This window comes from Streptopelia decaocto (assembly GCF_964273445.1).
Source record: "Streptopelia decaocto genome assembly, chromosome: 23".
NCBI classification, from domain to species: Eukaryota; Metazoa; Chordata; class Aves; order Columbiformes; family Columbidae; genus Streptopelia; species Streptopelia decaocto.
The window spans coordinates 4,244,225-4,268,919 of record NC_138678.1 but is presented as its reverse complement, the minus strand read 5'-3'; the positions used below and the strand labels follow the sequence as shown (position 1 = coordinate 4,268,919).

Here is a 24,695-nt window from a genome sequence, read left to right as displayed (position 1 = left end):
TGCGGGCGCTGTCTCCTCCAAGGTGTGTGTGACACGGAACGGCTGCCACCGTCAGAACGTTACCCTGTGCTCCTCCTTGTGTCCCAGCGCGGTTCTGGAGTCTGGGTAGAGCTGCTTTGCTGGGGATCTGTAAATCTCAATGTAGAGCATAACCAAGAGAGCAATTACAGCCGAGGCATCCGCTGTATCGCTGCGGATCCTGACACTGTCATTTCAAAAGCAGTTATATTTTCATTTGTGCTGTCCAAGTGTATTTGTGCGCAGGTTATCTGGAGACCATCCGATGGGGAAACATAATGTCTGATAAGGCTCCCAGTGATTTAGGTCCTGTCTCACATGGAGGGATGTTTGCGATATTTCATCTGTTTATTTATTTAATTTTGCTTGGCTACAGCTTTATAAATAACCTGCACAGCTGAACTCTCCTTCCAGTCTTCAGTTAAATACACATTGAGGTTTTTTTGACGCTGGTCAAACGATGAGCTGATTTGCAGGTTTTTCCTGACCAAGCAGCAAGATTAAGCTGCTTTTGCAATTCTGCTGCCCTTTAATTTTGAAGTGTCTTCATAAATCTCTCAATCAGCACATCCCCAAATAATATCAAGCCGATCTGTAGCGGTGCAAGAAACCTTCAATAGGATACCTTGAGTTAGGAATGTGTTTATTCCTGGAGCACCGTTTGTGAGCTTGGGTGGCAGTCCGGTCCAAATTGCAATGGGACACTTGTGACCCACCGTTCTGAAGAAGGAAGGAACACCAGCAGGTTTGTGTTTCGAGGCTGTGTGTATGCACGTCTAATTATACTCCTTCCCTTCATAATTGCTGCAGACAAAACCTGCTGCAGCTGTTAACGGTGAAGCTGCCGTTTGTGAGGTGACTTCCACGCGTGCTGCTGTCCCATTGCAGACGTCTCTTGGACGGCCCCGGTGCGGCTCAGGGCTCCGGAGGAGGTTGTGGGTGCCCGTCCTGGTGACGGTTCCTCCTGTGCCTCGCCTGGGCTTTGCCAGCAGATGGCAATAAATGTCATTGAGTTGCAGAGCAAAACTCATTTGTGACCGTGCCAGGGAAGAGGGTTCACGCTCTGGAAGATGAGTCTGTGTGCCCAGCTCTGAGCTGTCACCTGCTCAACCTTGGGCCAGCAGGAGCGCTTCTCTTGCACCCGGCATAAAGAAAGGTAACAAATATCTGGTTCTGCACTTGTCTTTCTGACAAGGGCCCAGAAAACACGGGAAGGCTTTTCTGTGTTCCTTTTAGTGTTTTCCATGTGTACACATCTGCTGCTCCCCCTCTCTACACAGATAATTCCCACAAAACGTGATCTCGGCCCCTCTGCGAGCTCAGCGCTCCCATCCCCCGGGGCTTGTGGCTGCTTTGGTGGGTTTCCAGGCGGCTTTGGCGTCGCGGGGCTGGCAGGGTGCCCTGCGCTGAGCTGGGGTTCTGGCATTTCAACCCTGGCAGAACTTTGCCACGTTAATCACCGGGGATGCTCCATCTCGGTCCGGTCCCAGGGTGACCTTCAGACTCCACAGGTGCAGAAAGCGCGATGCAGCAGAAATAGGCTGCACAGGAAGATGCACGTTTAGCAAAGATGGTGTTTTGTGATATCTGGAGACTTTTGTCAGTCGAACAGTTGTACTCAGTGCCATAGACTCAGGATGAGAATTTGCTTTTTCCTTCCCATAAGCCCCTTTCTGTTATTTCTCTGCTGTTTTTTCACAGATGCCAAGCCAAAAACTGCCATCCTTTCGTGTAATGGTTCAATCTGTTTCCCAGCCAAGCCTTTCTTCAGTTTAGCTTGCCTGCAGCTTGCTCTGAAAGGTGGAGGAGGCCACCCAGGAGCTGCGATTCCCTATTGAGGAAGGAATCGCAAAGCCTGAGCGCGCACTTGCCGATTCACGTCTCCCTCCCGTAGGGTTGCTGAAGCTGCCAGCACAAAGTGCTCTGCCTGTATGGTCACTGTACAGACTTCTGTTATGATAAGCGAATATTGCAGTCAAACATCCCTTTCCAGATGTTTCTTTTCAGCAACATAATGTTTTGCATTCAGAGTGTCTGGAAAAGGTCAAACCTGACGCTCCAGCATGAGGAGGAAGGTGCTGTGGGATGACAATATGAGCCCATTGCGGAATTACCATCATTACAGGCATGTGCTGCTGGATCCCGTGGCCCCCATGGCCTTAAATCTCCATCTCTTTTTCTTTCTCTGCAGGCTTTCGGCTGAATGCCTCCTCTTGGCCCATGTTCCTTCTGAAGACTCTGAATGGAGCAGAGATGGCTCCTGTCCGGATTTTTCACAAGGTATTTTCCTGTACTGTTTGCAAAGACATTCTTCTGGCACGTTCCCTTTGCTACAGAGCACCAAAATCACAGCTGGCGTCTCACGTGAGATCTGCCGATGGCAGAGGAGACGAGCGTTGCCCGGCTTTGCCGTGGTGCTGTTCTCTAGGACAGATGTGCTGGTTTTTCACTGGGGCTGCAGGTGCTTTGCAAACTCAGGAACACAATATGTGAAAGTCAGCACCTCTGTCTGAAACCTTTTAATGTACTAGAGCTTGTAGGGAGTGCAAATATTGCTGTGGGGCAACGCTGCGGTATGGTTTTGTAGTTTGTATTCTCACACCCTTAGTGAAGTCAGAGAGAGACAGAAGCCAGTCTAGGGGTGTCTGGTGTGGGATGGTTGCTGTGGCTTTAGTGTGTCTCAGGTATGACAGCTGGCAAGAGCAAGACCCGGATAAGGACACGTGGCGGATCTCTCCCGTGTCTAGCAAAGCAGAAAGTGGGGGAGGAATGATGGAGAGAGACTGTCGCATGTCAGGTTTCCCTGCTTGGAGATAACAAGGTGAGGGAATCCTACAGAGGCTCTTTTCTTTGGAGCTTTGTTTCCTGCCTGCATCGCGTGATGGAGCTGTGACGGGTGCGGTGTTACCGTAGCCCTGTCTGGGGCTGGTCCAGCGACCGGGTGATGCAGAGCAGTCAGCAGCAGATGTCATTGCCTCTTGACTTCAAGGGCATGTGGTTATGTAGCTGGGCCAGCGTGTGCACACCTGGGTGGGGTTCACATCCAGCCCACTTACTCCCCTCTTCATCCGCTCGTAGAGGTGAGTTTGCTGGTGGAGGGGACAGCCCTGGCATATCCTTTTTGAGCACATTTTCAACTTCTTCTTGTAGGAACCACCATCTCCATCCCAAAACTTCTTCAAGACAGGTATGAAGCTGGAGGCAGTGGACAGGAAGAACCCTCACTTCATCTGCCCGGCCACCATTGGGGAGGTGAGAGGTTCTGAGGTCCTCATAACATTTGATGGCTGGAGAGGTGCCTTCGATTACTGGTGCCGATATGATTCCCGGGACATCTTTCCCGTAGGCTGGTGCTCGCTGACTGGAGATAATCTGCAGCCCCCTGGAACAAAAGGTAAGTCCCATGTTGTTGCGTAGCCGTCTTCCTCTTCCACTCAGCTCTCACAGAGCAGCAAAACAGGCAGAGGTGAGCAGCAAGGACATCGGGGTGCCCTGTCTGGCTTTCTTACGCTGCTTCCCGCATGGTCGAGGTGCAGATGACCATACCCAGTAGCAGCGTGACAGTCTGGCGCCGAGGTGCTGAGGGACAGCTGCCCATAAAGACGGGCCAGCTGATGGTTCTCGGGGGGATAGTGCTGCTGTACGACATCACTGAGCTCTGCTCCTCTTCAGGAACTTCCTGGGAGTCTTTCCTGCGTCTGTGAAACACACATTCCTAGGGATGTTTGCACAGGGGGACTGGGCTGTGTGTGGGTGTAAGGGAATAACAAGAACTACTGATTTGCGGGACTGCGCCTGTTTGTGATTCAAACAGTTATCTTGTTGTGTCTTAATGCTGTGACCTCTGCTGTGAACATGGAAAAAGCGGGTCTGGATCAGGTCGTACCTGCCTTGTTCCTAGAGCTGTGATTGTTATTTAGTAATGGTATTGGGGAACTTGCCTCTGGGAGTTTCAGGTGTGTCTCTAGGTTGCTGGCATTGCCGTCGTGTTTAGGACCGCGGGAGCTGCTGTTGTCCCCATGCACATCCCTTTGGCATTGGCTGTCAATGAAATGAGAAACAGGGGAGCGACCTCTGTACCAGAGCTGCAGGGTGACTGCAGGGAGACATTCCTCTGATGAGATTGTTCCTTTGAAGACCCAGGGGCAGCTTGTGCTAACACATCAGGCTGGAGCTTCCCTGTGAGCCAGCTCTGTCCCCTGTGCTGCTGGCAGGATGAGGCTGTCTTGATACCGTCAGTTTTGTAGGTATCGGGATTTTGGGTATCAGTCTGGCATGGCCTGCGTGCGAACCAGGCTGGGGCTCCCCTCGGGTGGAGATGATTTCTGTTATGGTTGGGAAGAGACAAGCACTCTCGCTGTTTATCTTGGACTCCTGCGTTTAGCCTTGATGTTCCAGCCTCTCCCTCGCTTCCCGCTGTTTGTTTGCACCTCGCAGGCTCCGCCGAGCTGCCGGGGACGTCCAGGCCGGGGATGACATTTCTGGCAGTGCCCTGGAGTTGTGAGCGAGCGAACCATCCAGAAATAAAGCCCCATCATGGGGGTGACACCGTGGTAACTTGGAGTCATAGTGGAAAGCCTTTGCTTACCCCTTGGCAGGCAGCAGGGACAGGTTCCCCCCCTGCATCGGCTCCATCTGCAGCGACCCTGCAGTTCCTGCTCACGCACAAGAATAGTGAACCTGTGAAGTCCCATCTCCTGACTCGCGGGCAGGGGCAGCCCTTGCTCTCGGGCACGTTTCTGCTCTCTTTGCCTTGTTTTTCAAGTTCTGGTGCAAGAGCAGGCATTGGCAGAGCCCTACAAAAATGCCACGGAGTCAGAATCAGCCTTGTCTTTGTGGTATTTTACTTTCCTCTCTGTGGCTGCCCCCTCCCTTTCCTGCCCCAGACTTTTCCAATTTCCACTTTGTGGGATTAAACCAAAAGAAGGGAGTGCTGGGAACTTTCCTCCTCTGTAATTAAATTCCTCCCTTGTTCCTTTACTCCCCAGCCCTGCTTCAGAGGGGGGTTGAGCAGGTCTCCCAGGGCCTGGGAGTGCTGCTCTTGGCGGGGTGGGAGGCGCGTTCACCACAGAGGGATCCCCCTTTCCTTCAGCTCCAAAACCTTCCCTGTGTGCAGCCTGGAGCCTGCAGGACCGCGCCGGAGAGTCGGGGAGGTGGGAATTCCCCTTAAATCAGGGAGATTCAGGGAGATCCAGGAAGCTCCGTGCTGACCGTGGTTATACCGGACTGACCATCGTGCCCCAAACCAATGGGTGAGATGCTCAGTGAGTCCTGCGAAGGGTTAACTCCATCGAGACTGATGGCTTCCTGGGGCTGAGCAAAGAGAGGCCTTGCGAAATGAGCTCGTGTTCAAGGGAAGCAGAACTTCAAAGAGGCCAGGCATGTTTATTTAATGCTGGTAACTTAATTCAGCTCTAATCTGGCCCTTCTGCTGGCTGCCAGCAGAGGTGGAGGAGCGCGGGGCTTCTCCCAGCACGTCCCCACTCCGGGGCCTCCCACTCCCACCAGTGTTTGCTTAGTGGGGCGGCGGGGCAGGGTGCTGGTGGAGCTGGGGCCGGGCCAGCCGCACCGCGGGAGCTTTCGGGAGGGCACGTGTGTGAAGGGAGGAAAGGGAGGTCAAGCAGCGAGGAGGAGCAGCTCTCTGCGCGCCAGGTTGGTAATTCCGTCACCGTCAGGATGCGCCGTCTGTGCCGCGGCTGCTGGGAGAGCTGTGGCTGCGGGCACCCGGCCGTCTCCCAGAGCTTCTCTCTCCATGCAGCACAGCTCGGAGCTGGGGGGTTCAAATAAACACGCGCCGCAGGGGAAACGTAGCTCGGGGGGTGACTGCGCACGGGGTCGGTCCTGGCGCTCTGCCGGTGTCAGCCCACGAGCTCTGCGGTGCTCACAGGGCCAGGCGAGACGCGGCTGAGCTCGTCCTGAGCTCATCCTGCGCGTCCGCAGCTTCTCCACCCGCCATGGGGAAGGCATCTTGAAAAGCAGCTCCATTTCCACATCCTGAGAAATCTAGACTTAATCTGTGCCCACACACACACGCACAGTAATGTCCCCTCAGTGTGCTCACCACGTTTAGTACATCGCTGCTGGATGGAGACACTATAACCTTAACAACAAGGATGCAGGGACCCGCGCAGCCCGCAGCAGCCTGCCCGCAGCCACAAGTGTAGCTGTCACAGTCTAAACCAGAAGGTCTTTGCAGCGTTCGGGTGATTCTGGGTTCCTCTGGAGGTGGGTTCATTGCGCCTTTCTCCACCCTCCTGGCGGCTCCAGAGCAGAGCGAGCGGTGACGCCGCCGTGCTGCTGTGGGACGGGGCAGCACTGAAAGTGTTAAAGCCGGGCGGGCAGAGCTCGGAAGCGGCTCCAGCCCTGGGACTGGGAGGAGTGGAGTCGCTGCCTTGGCACCAGCCCAGCTGGCCGGGGGCCCCTCGCCCAGCGGGCCGGGCAGCGCCGGTGCTGGTGCGGAGCGCACGTCCCGCTCCAGCCAAACCCCCCGGTGCTCCGCGCGGTTAAACCCGGCGCTCGCCTTCCTGCCGGCACCGGGGCTGCCGGCGAGCTGCCCGCTCCCTGGGCTTGGCTGCCCGGAGAGCGGCTCCTTCTGCTTGCAAAGCAAGCAGAACTTAATAGTTTGAGATAATTACCATGGGGATATGTCGAAGTGGAGCTCGCACCCACTGCTGGCCTCGCCGTCTCGCACCCACCCCGCCGTCTCCTCGCCTGTGCTGCCCGGATTGCGGAGCCGGAGCTCCAGGAGGTGACAGAGGCACAAAATGCTCACCCTGGATAGAAAGTTCCTGAAGTTCTTCATCTCTCGCCACCATTGCTGCCGTATGATTTATTCATTAACTGCTTGGTGTCTTCAAGTGAAGACGATGATCGGATGCTAGATGTTCTGCCCGTGGGCGAAGGTAATGTGTGTTTTATGGCTTTATTTTTGATACTGCTTGGTTTCTCTTCCACCTTCGGGGCGAGAACGCGGCGGTGGGTAGAGGAGCCTCGTCAGGAGTAGCTGGCAGGGTAACAGGTGGTTTCCTGAGCTTTACAGGAGGTGGACAAGTATTAATTACTGTCACTTCAGGACTGAGCTGGGATTTGGAGCTCGTCCATCAAACTGGGTGACGTCTGTGTGTGTCGGGGTGGCTGGATTTGGGACCACACGGGTGGAGCTTCTGCAGCGATGGCAGGAGAAGTTCAGCAAAGAAGCTCAGCGTTTTCTGTTGTATCCGTGAGTCTAACACACATGCAGCCACGATTGGAACAGCCCAAGAAGAGTCTCTGGACCGTTTGGAGCACACTTGTTCAGCACTAACCCCCCCTGGGCCCGGATGTGCGTCCTGGGACTTGCGTTGGCTTTGTGGGTCTGGGGGCTCGCAGGGGAGTTTTAATTGAATCTAGGAACTTTGTAGTGAATATACAGCCCCACTTGTTATACGGATCGGACCTTTTGTGGCTTCTCACAGTTCTCCTCTTGATCTTCAGTATTTTTGTAACTTCTGAACAGCTTTAAAAAAGAACAAAAGGCAGAATAAACCGCACCCTCGTACCAGTCTCCTTGTTCTTCGTGCGCTGGTATGTCGGAGGTGTTCTGCTAATATTTAACCAGGAAGCCAAAGCTAAAAAAAGAACTTTATTGAGGATCAGAACAAGCAGACGCCCCAGGAACACTCCTGAATAGCCTGAATATGGCAAGAGTACAGAAACATTTTGATACTCAACATGGGGCTTTGGAAACCTGCTGATAATGAACTCCCAGAGGCAGGAGATGGGATCAGTCGGTGGACTGACTGGTGGCCGCTCATGGCACACATTTTACCTGAATGTACGTCCTTGAGCTGGCTGGGTATAAATAGCAGCGTAGCTGTGCTGTTGCAAACTTCCCGCAGGCTGTGAATCTGTGAAGAAACCGGTGACTCGTGTCCCGCTGCACGTGTAGCTCAGCTTGACTTGGCTGTTCTGCACAAGCCTCACCCAGCCTGCAGGTTCGTTACTTGCTGAGACCATGGCTCAGGGGTTGGTTTGAGGACCTGCTGCCTGGAGCAGACGTGTGTCCGTCACCCCTGGTGCTTTTGGCAGCCCCTGTGGGTCCATGCTCTGCTGATGGCCAGTCCTGAAGTGATAAGCATGGAAAGGTCATTGGAACAGGCTGCCCAGGGCAGTGGTGGAGTCACCATCCCTGGAGGGGTTTAAAGGCGCTTAGACGAGGTTCTCAGGGACATGGGTTAGTGCTAGAGTTGAGTTATGGTTGTACTCAATGATCCTGAGGGTCTCTTCCAGCCAAAGCAGTTCTATGATTCTGTGATTCTATGATTCAGTACAGTGGGTTTCCAGTTAATTTCTCTCCCATAGAGGGGAGAAATTAAGAGCTGAGGTTTGGAACTAAGTAAATCTGCATGCTCAGCACTAAACTGAAAATGACTTTTGCTGAGGACAACGATTTGGACGTGGTTGCTCTTCGCAGCACTGTCACTGTCTCTCTCTAACCATGAGCCACTCACTTATCTCTGTTTATTTTGCCACCAGCAGAATGGGGCCCGCGCTGACCCCCAGGGCATCGTGATGAACAAGTCTATTGTGTTTCGCATCCCTAATGCTTGTTGTGCCAGGTCTCAAAGCGCTTTCCCCCTGCATTGAGCAGAATCTACACGTGTTTATACTCTAAAGAGCATCAGTAAGTGCTAAGTGATAATGAGTTACTGTCTCTGAAGTGATGCTGGAAACCGGTTAAGAACACGAAAAGGTATTTCACATTGTATGCTAGGCAGAAGGAAAGTAATGGGCACCTGGCCAAAAACTAAGGCTCCTTTAGGAAGCATCCGGTCACTGGAAGGGGTTATAAACACCTCGGTGACGAGACAGCAGCGTCTGCAGCCACGATCGGTGGTTTTGGGGCTGCGCCGGTGCAGCTGCTGCACGACTCTGCTCTTCGGTCGGTGATTCCGCACAGCTCGGTACGTCTGGTAGGGGCAGGAGAAGTCAATTGGCACGGGCTGGTGTTTTCTCAGGTTCTGGTTAAAATCAAGCAAGTCTGCTGGATGGCCCTGGGTCGTGGGATGATAAGACTTCATTTCATTAAATCACTCCAGGTCAGAAAAATGTCTGTGCATTCTGTCAGTCTCATAGAAGCAGCCATTGGAAAAATATATTAGTGCTTATTCAGCAATGTATTCCCCGTTGTATTCAGCAATAGTGGCACAAAGCGACAATCGAAGTCATTTTCTGTGTATTTATGGCCGGAGCTGGCTGCACACGGACATGTCACACAGCCTGTGTGGCTGGAAACGGATTCTTTAAGCCTGGCAAATTAAACCTTACCTGTAATATCTTCATGGCTGAAGTAGACAGCAGATCTTTCTAGCGTTTATTGTACAAAAATATGAGAATTTTTTATTATAAATTATAAACAGGCTGGGATCCTGGGATTCTGTGAGGTCCTTGCCATGTGAAGTCCCATAGTCCTGCCATATGATAACACTGGTCCTGGTTTCGAGCTGCCCGAATGAACCATTCACTTGGGTTTTCTTGGCCCCGGCGGGTTGATGCCCAGTGACCCGCAGAGAGCACAGGGACCCCGGAGTCGGAGCGGAATAAAACCAGGGAGACAGCAGGATCCTCCACCTCCAGTGGCTCGTTCACCTAAGGCCAAAATAAGCTGCCACTGGTGGGACCTTGTTCCACGTCCCCGTCGCGGCCGTGCCTGGGCTGGCAGAGCTGGTGCCGGGAGCACCTCCTGCCCTGGGCTGGCTGCTGTCACCCCCTGCTGTCACCCCGCAGCCCTTGGTGCTCCCCAGAGCCCTGGAAAGCGGGACCCAGCTCCGTGTGCTGCTCCAGAGCTGTCAGCGGGAAACACTGCGTTTGTGCCAAGGGAATGGGAATTTGCTCAGAGTAACTGCTTATAAAAACCCTCATTAGAAAAACCTTGAAAATCTCTTTGTTACCCCCGGTTGTGCCACTATTAGGGCTGCGTGCTGTCCTGGTATCAATCTTTTATTGCACTCGGTTTCCTCAGCCGAGGTCTTTGTAACTGTAAAGCTCCTCACTTCAAAAGAGGTTTGTTGGGTTTTCTTTTCTGATTCAGAGCCTCCGTGTCAAATACACAGCAGGGTTTCCAGGTCTGAGAAACAAGACGTCCTGAAGGTCACCATGCGCTTTTCAAAATCTAGGAGGGTTTGGCTTTGTTTCATTTTTAGCAGAAGTTTAAATCTAAAGGAAACATTGTTCTGCTGAGCTGGACCAGTTCATCTCGAGCCTTTAGCAGGACTTGGGAAAGATGAGTGACCCAGTTCGGGGAGTTTATGGGCAAAAGCACCAGAAACCTGGTTTTCTCATGGAAGGCATGAGAAGATAAGAAGGAACAGCCCGTGTGCTGGCACTTCGCTCACCTCGGGCAGCATGTGAGAGGAGCAGGTGGGCTGATCCGAGATGAGCTGTTACTCGGGGCCAGGAGCAATAATCCCTGCAGGCGGCGAGGATGGAGCTGGTACCTTCCACGGCAGGTCACCGGTGATTTAGGGACAGGACAGGTTTGAGTTCTGCCTTGAGAGAGGGGATTTCCAGCGCGGCGCTGGCTCGGTGGCGCTCGGGCAGGTCTTGGCTGGTCCTCCCCAGGAACGCGCTCAGCGCCTTTCTGCTGATGGCTGGCAGGTCCCCGCTCGCAGGAGGAAGAGGTGTAGGTGCCAGTTATTTCCAGGAAGGAAAGTATGGCTGAAAACATGATCCTTCTGGAGTTCAGCCCATCTAGGCTAAGCCTCAGTGTCCCACAGCTCGAGGGCTGAGCCAAGGATCGGTGCGTTTGATTTTTATTCTGGCTTGGAGAGCGGTCGCCTCTGTTCAGGGGGCTGTGAATACTCCAGGTTTTTCCGTGTGACACTGTTTAACGATGGAGGCTGCTCTTGTTTTTGATTCTCGCCTGATTTAATTATATTTGCTTTTTCTCTTTTTATTTCAGTTGTGATTCCAAAGAGCCCTTTACCTGCCTCCGAAGTAAACTCGGAGAAGCCTAGCATGCACAGTAGCACAAAGACTGTTTTGGGGCATCAACAAGGGCAAAGGCGTCGCAAAACAGGGAAGAAGCATGGTCGAACGACCAAAGCGCTAATCCATCACCCCATGCCTACACCCTCCAAGTCAGTGGAGCCTTTGAAATTCCCCAGAAAGAGAGGCCCCAAGCCTGGCAGTAAGGTAAAAGCTGACGCTGAAGCAGGCGGGTGAAAAGCAGGTGCTGCAGGTTCTGCCATGGGACGGTGCATGCGTGTGCTTGTGCACGTTTGTCTCAGCCTCTGGCTGCGTGACTGCAGCAAGTAGGAGACCAAAGGGGCACGTGGGCTGGGAACATCCCTCAGAGTCCAGCCCTAGAACTGTAGAGAATGTCTGTGTCCTAAAGCTCTTTTCCATCAAAGAGCTGTGTCTTTGGAGCTGCATTAGCTGTGAAGTAGCATGGCAGATGCTGTGATCACGACAGGATGGCCAAACGGTGGAATAAGCTCTTCCGTCCATCTTGTGTAGCTAGTCTAAGTCAAGCAGAGGCGGCAGATCTCAGGCTTGTTATTTTTTCAGGATCGTGGTTTATAAAGTACACACGTATTGATTACTAGGTTCTTGAGACTCCCCGTCATCACCGTCAGAAGTGTGTCATGCTCCACAGTGCCTTGTCTGTTGGATGCAGAGGAGAGAGTGTAATGATCACGGGTGGTAAAGGAGAGCAGGGGTAAAAGGAGAAATATCTCCTCTTTTTCTGCAGAGGAAACCTAGGACATTGCTGAACCCAGCACCCACCTCTCCAACCACCAGTACCCCAGAACCAGACACAAGCACTGTGCCTCAGGACGCTGCTACAATCCCCAGCTCTGCCATGCAGGCTCCCACAGGTAAGGGTCTCAAATCGCATTCTGGGCAGGACCACACACTGAGCTGCTGCATCAGTCAGAAAGCGACACACCAAGATACCCCCGTTCCTTCCGAAGCCCATACACCAGCAAGCGTTACAATTCCAGAAGGTGTGTTGGGAGGAGAGGAGAGGCACGCGTGTTCAGATCAGCCGTTCGTTTATCTTTCTGTCTGTTTTGGAAATAATGAAGTTGTAGGAAGATTGCGAGTCCACCTGGTCAGTGCAGGGACCCCTTTCCCTGGGTTACACCTGCATGCTTGTGCTTCCTCAGCCCTCCAGGGGCGGTTCTCGTGGCCCGTGGTGCCTGGAGCAGCTCGGTGTGCAGCACCTCTCGCGAGCTGGAGCGCAGCAAGGTGCAGAACAGCCGCTGAATGGCAGCAGCAATGGTCTGTTCAGCTTCAGCCAGGGTACGGAGGCAAACGGGGACGAGAGAGCAGGGGTAGGAGCGGCGGTGCTGAGTATGTGCTCTGCTACACCTGTGACATGCAGCTGAAGATGAGTCTGGGCAGGAAAGGTCAAGCACTGAATATGGGCTGAGCCCTTTGTTTCCTGAGAACATAACTGGCCACTTTTCAGAGGAACCTAAAGAACGCAGCTTCCCTAAAAAGCGGGAGCTGTGCTCCTTCTTCTCCTTTGAACGTCGCAGCCACCTTGGCTGGCACGGGAACCGCTTTGCAGCTGCCTGTGGGAGCCTGAGCGCTGGGGAAGGTGTAGGACAAACAGCAGCAGCGTGGAAGGTGGGTGCGAGGCCGGGACATTGCGGAGGTGATTCCCCTCTATAAGTGACTCCGCTGTTAGGATGCAGACAGGCGGTCGTGGTGGATTCCCCATTGGAAGTCATTTGACAGTCTTAAAACCTCAGCATCTCTCAGGTTGGATTTTAGGCATCTGTTTCTTGCTTTCTTGAGTGGGTTAATGGCAAACACATTTCTCATCTTGGCAGTTTGCATTTACTTGAACAAGAACGGCAGCACTGGGCCCCACCTAGACAAGAAGAAAGTTCAGCAGCTGCCTGACCATTTTGGACCAGCTCGAGCTTCTGTTGTCCTGCAGCAAGCAGTACAGGCCTGCATTGATTGCGCTTATCATCAGAAAACAGTCTTCTCCTTCTTAAAACAAGGCCACGGGGGAGAGGTCATCTCAGGTGAGAACCGGCCTGCAGCGCTTTGCCTTCAGAGATGTCATTGCAAGAATTGGCTCGCTGGAAGATGTCTGTCCTGACGCTCGGTGCGGTTACGGGCCGGGGGCAGACAGAAGATTTCTGTCTTCTCTTTCTTGCCAAACATCTGTGTGGGTGAAGCAACAGTCGCGGCTGACTCAGAGCAGAGCAGCTGGCGCGGCCGCCGGGCACGGCTGCCGGAGAAGGCGGCAGCAGCCCCAGCTCAGCCTGGGCAGCGTTAACGCTTCACCTCTCGTCCCCAGTGCTGCCCGAGCCCCCAGGAGGCGGAACGGGGGGGATTTTCAGAACACCTGATGGAAAGACAAGAAATACCCCGTTTTTTTTAATTTGGCTTTTAAGCCTGCGTTTAGCCGGATGCTGGGAGCGCAAGCCCCTCCTTGAATGCCTTTGCATTCCCTCGAACGCGGCGTCTCCGGCCCCGCAGCCCCGTACCTGGCGCCGGGTGCAGCAGGCTGGTTGTAGCCTGTCCCGGGGAAGGCAGCGGCTTTTGTTTGCTCTGGTCTAGACCAGCGATGCTGAGATACAGGAGCTGGCTGTGCAGCCCTGGGCGTAGCCTCCTGCTCTTGCTGGGGGTTTACGTGTTGGGCTCTGTTTGTTTCTGTCTCCAGCTGTGTTTGATCGGGAACAGCACACTCTGAACCTGCCAGCAGTAAACAGTATCACCTACGTCCTGCGCTTCCTGGAGAAGCTCTGCCACAATCTCCGCAGTGACAACCTCTTTGGGAACCAGCCTTTCACTCAGAACAGCCACATGCAGCGGGCACACGAGTACGACCACGACAGGTATCTACCAGGTAGGAGCTGGGGCGGGGGCGGCGTTTAGGGACCCCAGGTGCTCTTAACCCAGATTTTACCTTTATCTCAGGAGGCAGGCGTGGGTTTCAGAGCCCTCTCCGCAGGGTTCATTGCATCACACCCAACGTCATGCACAAGCCCGCTGGACTCATTTGCTCAGGATCCAAGTTGCGTATTTTCGGTTGCCTGTCGGTCTGATTTCCATCTCCGCCTGTAGGTTTCCGCTCATCGTGCTGTCTCCTTGTCTTCCCTCCTCTCCTTGTCCCCCAGCCCTTCCCGCTTCCTGTAATCTGCTTAGAGTGACTTCACCCGGTTAGGAATTCCGCTGAAAGATTCTGCGTGAGAAATGGAAGAGTGATAACGTGCGGCAGGTAAACTGTAATTAGAAATGGAATGAAAACCCAGCAGAGCGGTTTCCACGGTGGCTGTGGATCTGCTGCCAGCCCTCGGTGCTGCAGCCATCTCAGGCGTAGGTGGCTTTCGTTTTTCTTGGCGTGGCCAACACTCCACCGCGTTGAAGCAACACACTCCTGGCAAGATAGTTCATGCCGTGATTCAAATCATCAGGCTGCAAAATTGCTGTGAAGTGAAAGTGGTGGAAAACAAGAAGACCGATAGTTTTCCTGGCGGTGCTGTGCAGCAGCAGCAGCCCTGCGGTGATCGCTGGCCGTGGGGCTCCTGTAGAAGTGCCAGTCGTGGCGAGGAGGAAAGCTGTCTGCACCCTCTTCAGGCAGCTCACAAGTGTCTTGTGCTGATCTTGCTCTCCTTGCTTTCTCCGCTGCCTTTCTGCCCCTTGAGTCAGCAAGTAGTTGTTGTGCTGTTTGAAGTCTTTCTGAAGTTAATCCTTTGGATAATTGTGGCTGTTGCCCTGTTGTCATGAGACAGAACGAAAGCAGGACGGGAGGAGGAGGAGCCGGGGTCTGGGCATGGTCATGGGCTCGGGTAGAGAAGGTCCTGGAGCACATGGTTTCCAGGCACCGTGAAGTGTCTGTGCTGAGAGCTGGGCTGCTTGGCAGGGGGAAAAGCGTAAAGAACAAAGTCGGAATTCAGGGAAGCTCAGGCAGAGCACCAGATGTGACATGATGCCGAGAGCTGCCCATCGTGAACTCTTGGTTTGAGTGTTTGCAGGGGTTAAAGAAAGGTTAACCACAGGCCAGAGGAGTGACAACACCTCGTCCTGTTTATACTGATGGCTCAGGGATTGTTGGGCATCTGGTCGTCTAACATTTTTCTGAAGCACTTGAGAGATGATGATAAACCTTGTTATCTACACATTACGGTGGCTTCTGGTGAGGGAAAAGAAACAGTATCGGCGATTTTGAGGGGACGTGGAAGAATGGGGATGCAGTTGTACATCAGCCTAAATCACACCAAGTGGCAAGGCTGCCGTGGTCTCACCTTCAGCTCGGTGCGTCCTGCCTTGTTTCCTCATGTGCCTGAATGGGGCTGGTTCTTCCAGAAATCCGTCACCAGTTAGGACTGGGAGCTGGTCTCCATTCCCAGAACAAGCTGGCTTAACAGGAGCGCTGTGGGTACCGTGGAGAGTTGGTGCGTGTGCTTGTGGCAGGAGGAAGGTCCTTAGGTCAGCTGCATCTGGCGTTCAGTCTCGCTAAGTGAGGCATAGTCATGGAAATAAGGGGAAATAGATCTGGTTGTACATAGGAAACAGGAAGCTGATTGCTGTTAACGGGAACAGGGATGGGCTGTGAAGTGTTGTGAGCAGGTAGGTCTGATCTGGAGCCATCTGAACACATAGAACTGGACCGTTGCTCCTTGGGTCCTGTTACTAGAGACACCACAGCATCCAGCGTTGCTTTGATTCACTCTGGAGCTGGGGATTTTGCTTTTCCAAGGGTAGTTTTTGCTGAATTTTTAGAAACTTTGTTGTAGTTTCTAGCCCAAATTTATTCTTGGACAACCTGATATCCGTGTCTCCTTGTCTTAAGATTGTCTTTTAGCTTAACGTAGTTCTCCTTCTTCTGGAAGTGGGTAGAGAGCAGTTGGATCCGTCGGGGAGCTCGCCTGCGGCTGCTCTGTTGAGAAGAGCTCCCTGCTGGAGCTGCTTTGAGTTCATCTCCGTGAGGTGACCAGAGTGCCCCCCAGAGCGCTGGGGAGGAGCTCAGGGGGCCTGGGCGGCACCATTGTGTTCACAAGCAATGTCTCTGGAAGCCGCTTTTTGTCACTGTATCCTTGTAGCAGGTGATGATCAACCCGTCCTGGTCGCACACCTGTTCTTCTCAGCTGTTATTGTCACCTGCAAGTTCCCAGCTCACGAGACAATCCCTCAAACGCACGTTTGTGTTTTAATGCTGGATTTACCTCCTTTCTGGTACTCTGTTGTATATATATTTTTGTCTGGCCTGACTTGGGAAGGCATCAGCACATTTCATCAGTGAATCTCTAAGGTGTGTGCCAAAGTTATTAAATGACATTGAGCTCAAGAAAATTCGTTAGCAATCGCTCTCCAGCCTCGTAGTCTTGCTCAGTGATCTGCCAACTGCTTTTCCCCTTAAATCAGATGTTTGTGCATCTAAGGAAGCTTCTGGTAACCCTCAAGTTCTCCACATCAAATGCCTCGCTGAATTCCAGGTAAACGAGGCTGACCGCTCTTCCTTTTCTCATAGATCGTGTGCATCTTCTTTCCTAAGTTACATGTTGGCTGCTTCTGCACCCTCATGTCCCCCTTCTGAGAACGTTCAGGTATTTGACGTCCACTCTTGGTCAATGGTGTGTGTTTTCATTCCTGGCCCGTTTCTCTCACCTTTCTGCCTCGCCACGGCTCAGCGAGGCTGCGGCTGGAAGCCGAGGGTGGGATCTGTCGGACCGAGCGCAGGCGGATGTCGCGGGGGCATCGACACAGAGCTGGTTGTGTAGGAAGGTTCTGCCGTCGGGGAGGAGGCACCAGTGCAAGGTGCAGCATCCTGAAGCAGGAGCTGTGACGTGGACTCGAGGAGCTGAGCAGAGTGTCACTGTCAGGGCCAGCAGCACAAACCCTGGCACGGGCAGATGTGCTCCTCTTAAAAACATAGAACCATTTGGTTGGAAAAGACCTCTGAGTTCATGGAGTCCAACCTTAAACCCAACCCTGGCACTAAACCATGTCCCCAAGAACTTCATCCATGCATCTTTTAGACACCTTCAGGGCTGGTGACTCCAGCACTGCCCTGGGCAGCCTGTTCCAATGCCCCACAGCCCTTTGGGGAACAAATTGTTCCTAAATCCAACCTCAACCTCCCCTGGCGCAACTTGAGGCCGTTTCCTCTGCTCCTGGCGCTTGTTCCTGGGGAGCAGAGCCCGACCCCCCCTGGCTCCAACTTTACCTTTGTATTTCACTTTAGTCAACTAAATTGTGACCATCTGATCCTTCCCACCCACCTGTACCTTTGTCTTCTTGTTTGCCATGATGCATCTCCCTTGGTGTCGGGTCCCCGCCGTGTTTCTGTCACCCGTCCTGCCCCCATCCCTGTCCCGCTCGCTCCCGGGGCTGCTCCGTGTCCAGCTCCCGGCATTTGTCCACGAGCGTTTCCCCCGTGTCCCGCACACCCGGCTCACACGTGTCCCCCTGCAGGGGACAGCGGGAGGGCTGGTGGCCCCGTGGGTGACGTGACGTCTTCATCGCTCCTTAGCTGACCGTGTGGTGTCCAGCCGGGCCATGGGCTGCCACCCCCGAGTCGCTTGCTGTCCCCATCCCTGCTGGCGCTGCCATCCTGTGTCCATCCACCCGCTGACACGTCTGCATCCTTCAGTCATCCGCCAAGGGACGTGTCGCAGCCCAGCCTGACGTCTGCTCTGCCGCCTGCGATGCGGAGACCCCAGCGCAGGGAGGCGTTGGGAGAAGTGCTGGGGCGCTTGGGGATCTGTTTGGGGAAAGATTGAACACTCGAGAACGGTTTAATCAAGCACCGTGTGTGGCAAAGCATGTTTGCAAATCTTCGGAGGGTTACAAGTGTCTGAAAGTGGGGAGAAGCGGGATGAGCCATGGGGTGAAACAAGGAGAAATGGAGTTAAGTCAATCAGAGGTGATGTTTGGGGTGCGATATGGCAAAACGTGGCTAAGATTGTTCGTTAGGTTTCTCGCCACCGTTTCCCTCTGATAAAACTTGATAAGCAAAAGGTGACGTGTTAAGCGCTGCCAGATGTGCTGGGTTGCGGTTTGAGCAGGCTGATACGGGCTGGCGATGTGTGCGCGTCTCAAGGGACTCTGGCAGGACTGAACTTCCCCGAAAGTCTCCGCTCCTAAATAGGGCTTGTTCTCTTTTCCTAGACAGAAGCAGTTCGTTAGACGGCACTCTGCAGGGACCAGGCCGGGGTGCAAAGCGATATTCCCAAGATTCCCCTCCATACAGTGCTCCTCTCTCCCCCAAGTTACCAAAGAATGACCGTCACCCTTTGGAAGGTGAGCACAGCGTCTCTTCCCAAAGCTGTTTATAGCGACCTGTAACACACAGCAGGATTAGGTTGGCCGTGCCGAACCGAGCCGCGGTTTAGGACGTTCGCTTTGCTTTGTCTCTGGCGTGGGTCAGCGCTCGGCGTTTCGGAGAGAGGTGGAGAAGCTGCTCTGCACCAAGACACGTTCCCCGAGCGTTGTGTGAGGCGTGTGGAACGCAGGGCGAATTCCTTCTGCCCTGATAGTCATCATCTGATACTTTATAATCTGGGATTTAATTACTCATGTTTTAGCTTCCATGGCTATGCCTGGTATTAACGGTTGTAAAACTACCCGGTTGCTTCATTCACTGTCCCCGGATGTTTGGCAGCGCTGTGCTGAGCGCGTTGTGCAGATGCTGATGCGCAGCTGGACGGCCGGGAACCCGCTGCCCTTTCCCGGGATCCCGTCTCATTCTCACAATCCTCCCCAAATCGCAGAGAGGGCTCACCAGCCTGTGCCCCACCAGTGAAGCCAAATGAAATCGCAGTCGGGTAGCGCATGTGCGGATCTGCTGCGCCACGGCCTCCAAAGCAGCTGCCAAATGTCCTTTTTGGCACATGGTCCACAGGTGTCCCTTGTCCCTTGCGGGAGATGTCCAGGGGTCCAGGTAGCTGCAAGACTAACAGAATTCTTCAATAAATACACTTCCACCTTCCCTTTTGTTTTGAACCGCAGACGTTCCATAATGCACCCTGGAGATTTGACCTCACTAAAACCTTTTGATTAATTGATGGTGAAATCATCGATCAGGGTGTTAGTCTCAGCTCTTTGTAGTATGTCCCTGAAAGCTGCTCACAGTTAGTGGCTTCGTGCTCTGCTGCTCTCCGGTAGAATCCCTGTTTTCCCGGTTCTTGCTGAGTTTGCTGGGCTCGGGTTGTTGATCCACGGCCTCCCACGCACCGCGCTGTAGGTTTAATCTCCATCCTCTGCTGGGCCCTGTTCCGTTCAGGATTCCTGCTCCCTATCCGAGCACAGCTGAGCTGGACCTGCTCCCTGTGCTGGACAGTTTCTAGCGGCCCAGTATCTACGTCAATTAAAACTGTAGGTTTGTCACATAGCTGATGTGAAGAACAAGGTGATGAGTGGGACCATCTCATCTGTTCCAGCATAACAGCAGGTCAGAAATTGTTCCCTGAGGCCCGGTCTGTTTGTTACCTCCAGATACACGTCCTCGCTGGTCTCCTTGACGTTCTCCTCTAACCCATCAGCCGCTGCCCTCAGGTAACGGTCAGCGAACCCTCCAGCGCAGGCGGAACACGCGGCGTTCAGCCCGTTCTCGGAGCGCGGTGGTTGCTCTAGAGGTCGAGGTGCCTTGGTGAGGCGGTGAACGTTGCACGCTCCGTATTGTCAGTGAGAGACAAAGCAGCTCCAATCAGAGTCATTTTGGTTGGAGGAGACCCTCAGGGTCATCACGTTCAACAATAACCCAACTCTCGCACCAAACCTTGTCCCTGAGAACCTCGTCTTTTGAACCCCCCAGGGATGGTGTCTCCAGCACCGCCCTGGGCAGGAGGAAGCTGCGTCCTACAGGACTGATTCTCAGTCTCCTTCAGAGTCTGTTCCGTTGTCTCTTGGGCCGTCTGCATGCCCAGAGTCCTCCAGCCGTTTCTGTAGAAGTAAAGACAAGTGGGCAGAAGTTTCTCTTTGGGGGGGATCCCGCTGGGGTGTGAACTTCTACAGCAACCTGGGCTGGTCTTGGTCCACCCAGGGCTGTTCAGAGCAGGGAGGAACGAGTTGCGCTTCCATATCCCGTCTAGAAATTCATTCTTATCCCGGCTCTGTTCACCCTCACCCCGCCATGAAGTTTAAGTCCAAGCAGGAATATTTGCATTTCAGAGGGTGTATTTTAAAACCTGAGCCTGACATCCTCAGATATTGACTGTTGAGCAAGGAGACGCATCTCCCGGTGATGGGGAGCAGCGGGGGAGCAGCGCGGAGTCTTCGCTCCTCCTGCCTTTGGGAAAAAGCCAGAAAGACGGGGAAGGGATCTCACTTCTTATGCTGTTTTTCCTCTTGCACCCGGTGGCATTTATGTAGCGTTTTGCTAAAAAGCTGCAGTTCCAGCACAGTGGGGACCTTCTTTTTAAAGCCTGTCATTTGTTGGAAGCAGTGGGTGTTCGGTAGTTGTGCAAACCGGATTTACGCTTGTGGCCAAACTCCGTGTGTTAGCAGTAAAAAGACACTCTCGAATCTATAGCGCTATTTGTTTAATTAAACTTTAATTATCCGCTCCCTGCCTCTCCACCACTCATCGTGGCGTGTTTTCCTACAACACAAGCCTGTATTTAAAACCGGCAGTTTGTATAAGATCTGCCCAAGAATTAACCACCTCCTACTCCCTCCGAAGCTGCTTCTCAGGCCACAGAGTTGTATCCGCTGTCCCAGCCGCCGGGTCCGCGGCCTCGCGCGCTGATGCTGGGGACACGCGGCGCTCAGCCCCCGACGTCGAGGCGTTAACAGAGCAGCTGTTGCCCCAGTTTGGGTACCGAGCGTTACTGGTTAGGCGGGCGTTTCCCAGGCAGAGCGCAGGCTGGTTTAATTTCGGTGCTTCCAGGAGAGCGCCGGCGCGGGGGCTCGGCTGGCTCTGCCTTGGGCAGCGGGCCCGGGGCGTTCGGGTGCACTGACTGCAGCTTGGTGCGTTCCAGGTGAAACCTTTGTTCTGGGAGATGGGCCCCCAGGGCCCCTGGAGCCTCGCCTGGACCCCATGGACTCTGCCTTGAACTCTGTCCATTCATCCAGCCACAGCAGGAGCTCCAGAGACTATCGCCTGCAAGGATACAGGCACCTGCACCAGCCCTCTAGCCTCAGCCAGGCCGGCTCCTCTGCCTTGCGCAGGCTGAGCTCTGGGGGTAAGAGCGTTAAGAAGCCGGCCCTCCCGTTGTGGATTTGGCGATAAAGGGTTTTTCTAACTGCAGTTACGCCTTTCTGGCTTGAGGAGGTGGCAGAGACTGAGCTCCGCGCCGTCGCGGGTGCTGTGTCAGGTCTGACGGCAGCTCTGGAGACTGGGTGGAAACTGGGAGAGGTGCCGCTCGTTGGAGTGACGAGGTGGGACCTGGAGGGCGGGAGGAGCAGGAGCTGAATTTGCGAGCACGGGCAGGGCTGTCGAAGCGATAAACGGGTCTGAGTATGTGAGGATGGATCGGGAGCGACCAGGGAGCGCAGAACCGGTGGGCTGGGAGCCGGGGGCGTGGGTGCCCGAGCGGCTCGTGGCTGCGCGGAGGGACAGGGGAGCCGTTCATTGCAGTGAATCCATGCACGTCAGATCCAGGCATTTGCAAAAACAGTCGTGATTTAGGTGCAGGCATCAATAAAAGCCTCTAAGAGGCTCAGGCTGCTGCTGCCTCCCCACGTCGGTGTGTGCAGCCGGGCGGGAGCAGCGGGCGGTGCCGCCACGTTGGGAGCGGGACCTGGGTGAGGTCAAGCGGTGCTTCAGGACAACAGATTTTCATATACGGGCTCAGTCCGTCAGAAAATGCAGCTGATGAAAACACAGAACAGCTTTGCTGGGTTAAAATTGCTCCAGGTGGTGTTTGGAGTGAGGGGAGAAACAGCACGTGGGGAGAGAACCAGGGGTGGGGAGAGTTTTCTGCAAAGCAGATGGGCAGGGAAGAGTGGGAACGGGGGAGCAGGCTCGGCTGGACGGGGGCCAGGGGAGAGCGGGGCTCAGAGCGAGGAAAAGGGCTCAGCACAGAAGGCCACCCCGAAAAGTCAGGCCTAAGCAGAGAGAATAAGGCTTCGGTGCCAGACCTGTGCCGCAGGAATGTCCGCGGCGCGGCTGGGACCTGCGCCCGCGCTGGCTCTGCCGTCGCTTTGCGGGATGAGACGGGGCGGCGGAGGCGGGCGGGCGAGCGCTGGGGCGGCGCCGCGGGACGCCGGGGTGATGTTTGGTGTGGCGGTTCCGCAGGCTCGGAGCGGTACCTCGGCGCGCGGGACGGCTCCCGGCTCAGCAGCCGCGACCCCTCGGCCTGGACGGTGGAGGAGGTGATGCAGTTCATCCGCGAGGCCGACCCGCAGCTGGGACCCCACGCTGACCTCTTCCGCAAACACGTAAGTGTGCGTGGGGATATGTTATGTGTGTGTTACATATGTGAAGGGGCAGATCAGCACACAAGGAGGATCTAGGAGAGCAAGCAGAACGGCAGAACTTTGCGCCGGCTGGAGTTTTGTGCTGAGAAAACCCCCTCAGGAATCCTGCTCGTGCCACGTTCAGGCCTTTCCTCAGAAGGCGTGGAGGGGCAGCCCAGACACCGCGGCCCAGCTGGGCTCCCGGCTCCGCTGCCTTCGAGCCGGGTTTGAACCCTCGCACCCAAAACACAACACCTTGTTCATCCTGGAGTCTTAATATTCACCTCATAGTGAATTTCTCCTGGCAAGGAACACGTTCCAAGTGGAATTTATTGAGTGCGTTGCTGCCAAACCGCGTTTCCCCCAGCAGAGCGGGACGCGGGGGTGCTGTGGGCATTGTGGGCAGGGCTGGGCTCACAGCTGCGGTGACAGGCGCTGTTGTTTCCCCCCGTGCAGGAGATCGACGGGAAAGCCCTGCTCCTGCTGCGGAGCGACATGATGATGAAGTACATGGGGCTGAAGCTGGGGCCGGCCCTGAAGCTCACCTACCACATCGACAAGCTAAAGCAAGGCAAGTTCTGAAAGGACGCTTGGCAGGACGGACCCTGGACGCTCCGCTCCTGGCCACCCATACCCGCGCTCGCCTGCCGACAGGTACGCATGCACACACCCCCATTCACGCCACAGACGGACACCTCGCCGACACCGCGGCCCCGCTGCGGGGGTCCAGCCGCCCGCCGTGCCAGCGGCCAGGCCCCGGCGCCGCTCGGGAGGAGGCTCCTGCGCGGCTGCCCCGGGATTTGACGCCGGACTGGAGTCACGTTCGTGCTGTCAGACGCGGAGGGTCCCTCCCTGCGGCCCAGCCCCTGCGTCTCCGCCGCCCTGGGATGGGGCCGCGGCTCCGGGCAGACTCCAGCTCCTCTCCCCCTCGCTGCGGCTCGTGTGGTCCCAGCCTCACCTGCTCCCCGCGGCGCTGAGCTCCCGTGGAGGGCAGCGGGCCGGGGGCCGGACGCTTCGCGCTTCGCTGGGCAGCGCGGCTGCGAGCGGGATGGCAACCGAGCCCCGCGCAACCACCGCCCGTCCCCGTCTTCCACGCCTGGGGGAGCCCGAACTGGGCCCCCGCCTCCCGCGCTCTGCGGCCCCCCCGCTCCCAGCCTCCCTTCGGCCGGGGATGGAGGCTCCGTATTTATTTCTGACTGCGGGGCGGCACACGGCGCTGCCCGAGAGTGTGGAGGGAGCTGGGTCTGGGTTCCCCGGCAAGGACAGGCCCGGTCGGCGTCGGGCTGGATGCTGCAGAACTCGACTGATCCTTCTCTCTTTTTTTTGGAGGTTTTTTTTTTTATAGGGAGTTCTCTGTTTAAAAAGATGAAATGATTTTTCTACCTGTTGTTGAACTCGCAGCTCTTGGAGATTTTTAGCCAGAAATGCACAGGTTTGTCTTCCCAGGGGCCTCCTGGTCCTCTGGTGTCTCGGTCCGTCCCAGCTCAGCGGGTACAAGAGGGTGTTGGGTCGGGCAAGCCCGAGGATGCCAGCGCGGTGACCTGTCCCTGCGCTGCTCCTCCTGCCGCCAGCACCCGTTCGGTTCAGACAGTCTAATGTATTTATTTGTGATGGCACTTGAGCGGTAACTCACTGTCCCAGACGTGTTACTGCAGCTGCAAGAGGAGTATCGGAGCAGGGGCCACCCAGCCCTGCCACCGCGGCCCCTGGGACAGGGGCTGCCTGTCCCCTGCAGCAGCTCCTGCCCTGGGACCGGCCAGCGAGGCGCTGATGGTGACAAGGGGCTGATGGTGACAAGGGGCTGATGGTGACAAAGGGCTGATGGTGACAAAGGGCTGATGGGGAAGCTGCCCCGGCAGCGCCCACAGCCCTTGGTGCTGCCTGAAGGGCTGGGACGGGATCTCCCCTGCGAGCACTTGTTCCCTGCGCTGTCCCCAGCTCCCCCCGCGCACCCAGAGCAGCGTCTCGCCCCCCGGCAGCAGAACGGGCCCCCCCGGGCTCTCCAGTCTCGTGCACTGGGTCAGGTTTACCCCTAAGGGGAAAAGTTGCAAAAAAAGAAATACCCCAACCCCCAAAGTGATGAAAAGGCCTTTTGTGTCCAGCACAGGCTGCGCTGCTGCAGCAGTGCGGGCGGGGGCAGGGGGGCTGCGGCCCCCTCGCTCGCGGCATCGGCCCCGGGACACCCCTCGTCTTTACCCGCCGCTGATCCCGCCGCAGACAGGTCCCCGCGCGGGGTCAGCCAGTGCTTTCCTCTGCACTTATTTACGTTGATTTGTTTATAAATAAAAGAATTACTAAGTCGTGTGGCTGTGTGTGCGCTGATGGGAGCA

The 24,695-nt window shown here is 55.1% G+C and overlaps 1 protein-coding gene across 9 annotated transcripts in view; it reads left to right on the top strand.

Moving 5' to 3' along the window:
- SCMH1 (Scm polycomb group protein homolog 1) overlaps window positions 1–24,665 on the top strand; it is a 45,568-nt gene extending 20,903 nt beyond the window's left edge. For 3 of the 9 annotated variants that reach the window (XM_082071604.1, XM_082071606.1, XM_082071605.1), the window contains 10 exons: window positions 2,210–2,298; window positions 3,169–3,412; window positions 10,958–11,190; window positions 11,750–11,876; window positions 12,840–13,040; window positions 13,685–13,870; window positions 18,136–18,267; window positions 20,946–21,149; window positions 22,205–22,347; window positions 22,822–24,665. In XM_082071604.1, coding sequence (XP_081927730.1) covers window positions 2,210–2,298; window positions 3,169–3,412; window positions 10,958–11,190; window positions 11,750–11,876; window positions 12,840–13,040; window positions 13,685–13,870; window positions 18,136–18,267; window positions 20,946–21,149; window positions 22,205–22,347; window positions 22,822–22,947 — 1,685 coding nt within the window. In that variant the 3' untranslated portion in view covers window positions 22,948–24,665. The remainder of the gene's footprint in view (window positions 1–2,209; window positions 2,299–3,168; window positions 3,413–10,957; window positions 11,191–11,749; window positions 11,877–12,839; window positions 13,041–13,684; window positions 13,871–18,135; window positions 18,268–20,945; window positions 21,150–22,204; window positions 22,348–22,821) is intronic. The other 6 variants (XR_014185959.1, XM_082071608.1, XM_082071607.1 and 3 more) reach the window with 6 other exon arrangements.
- The last annotated feature ends 30 nt before the right edge of the window (window positions 24,666–24,695 follow it).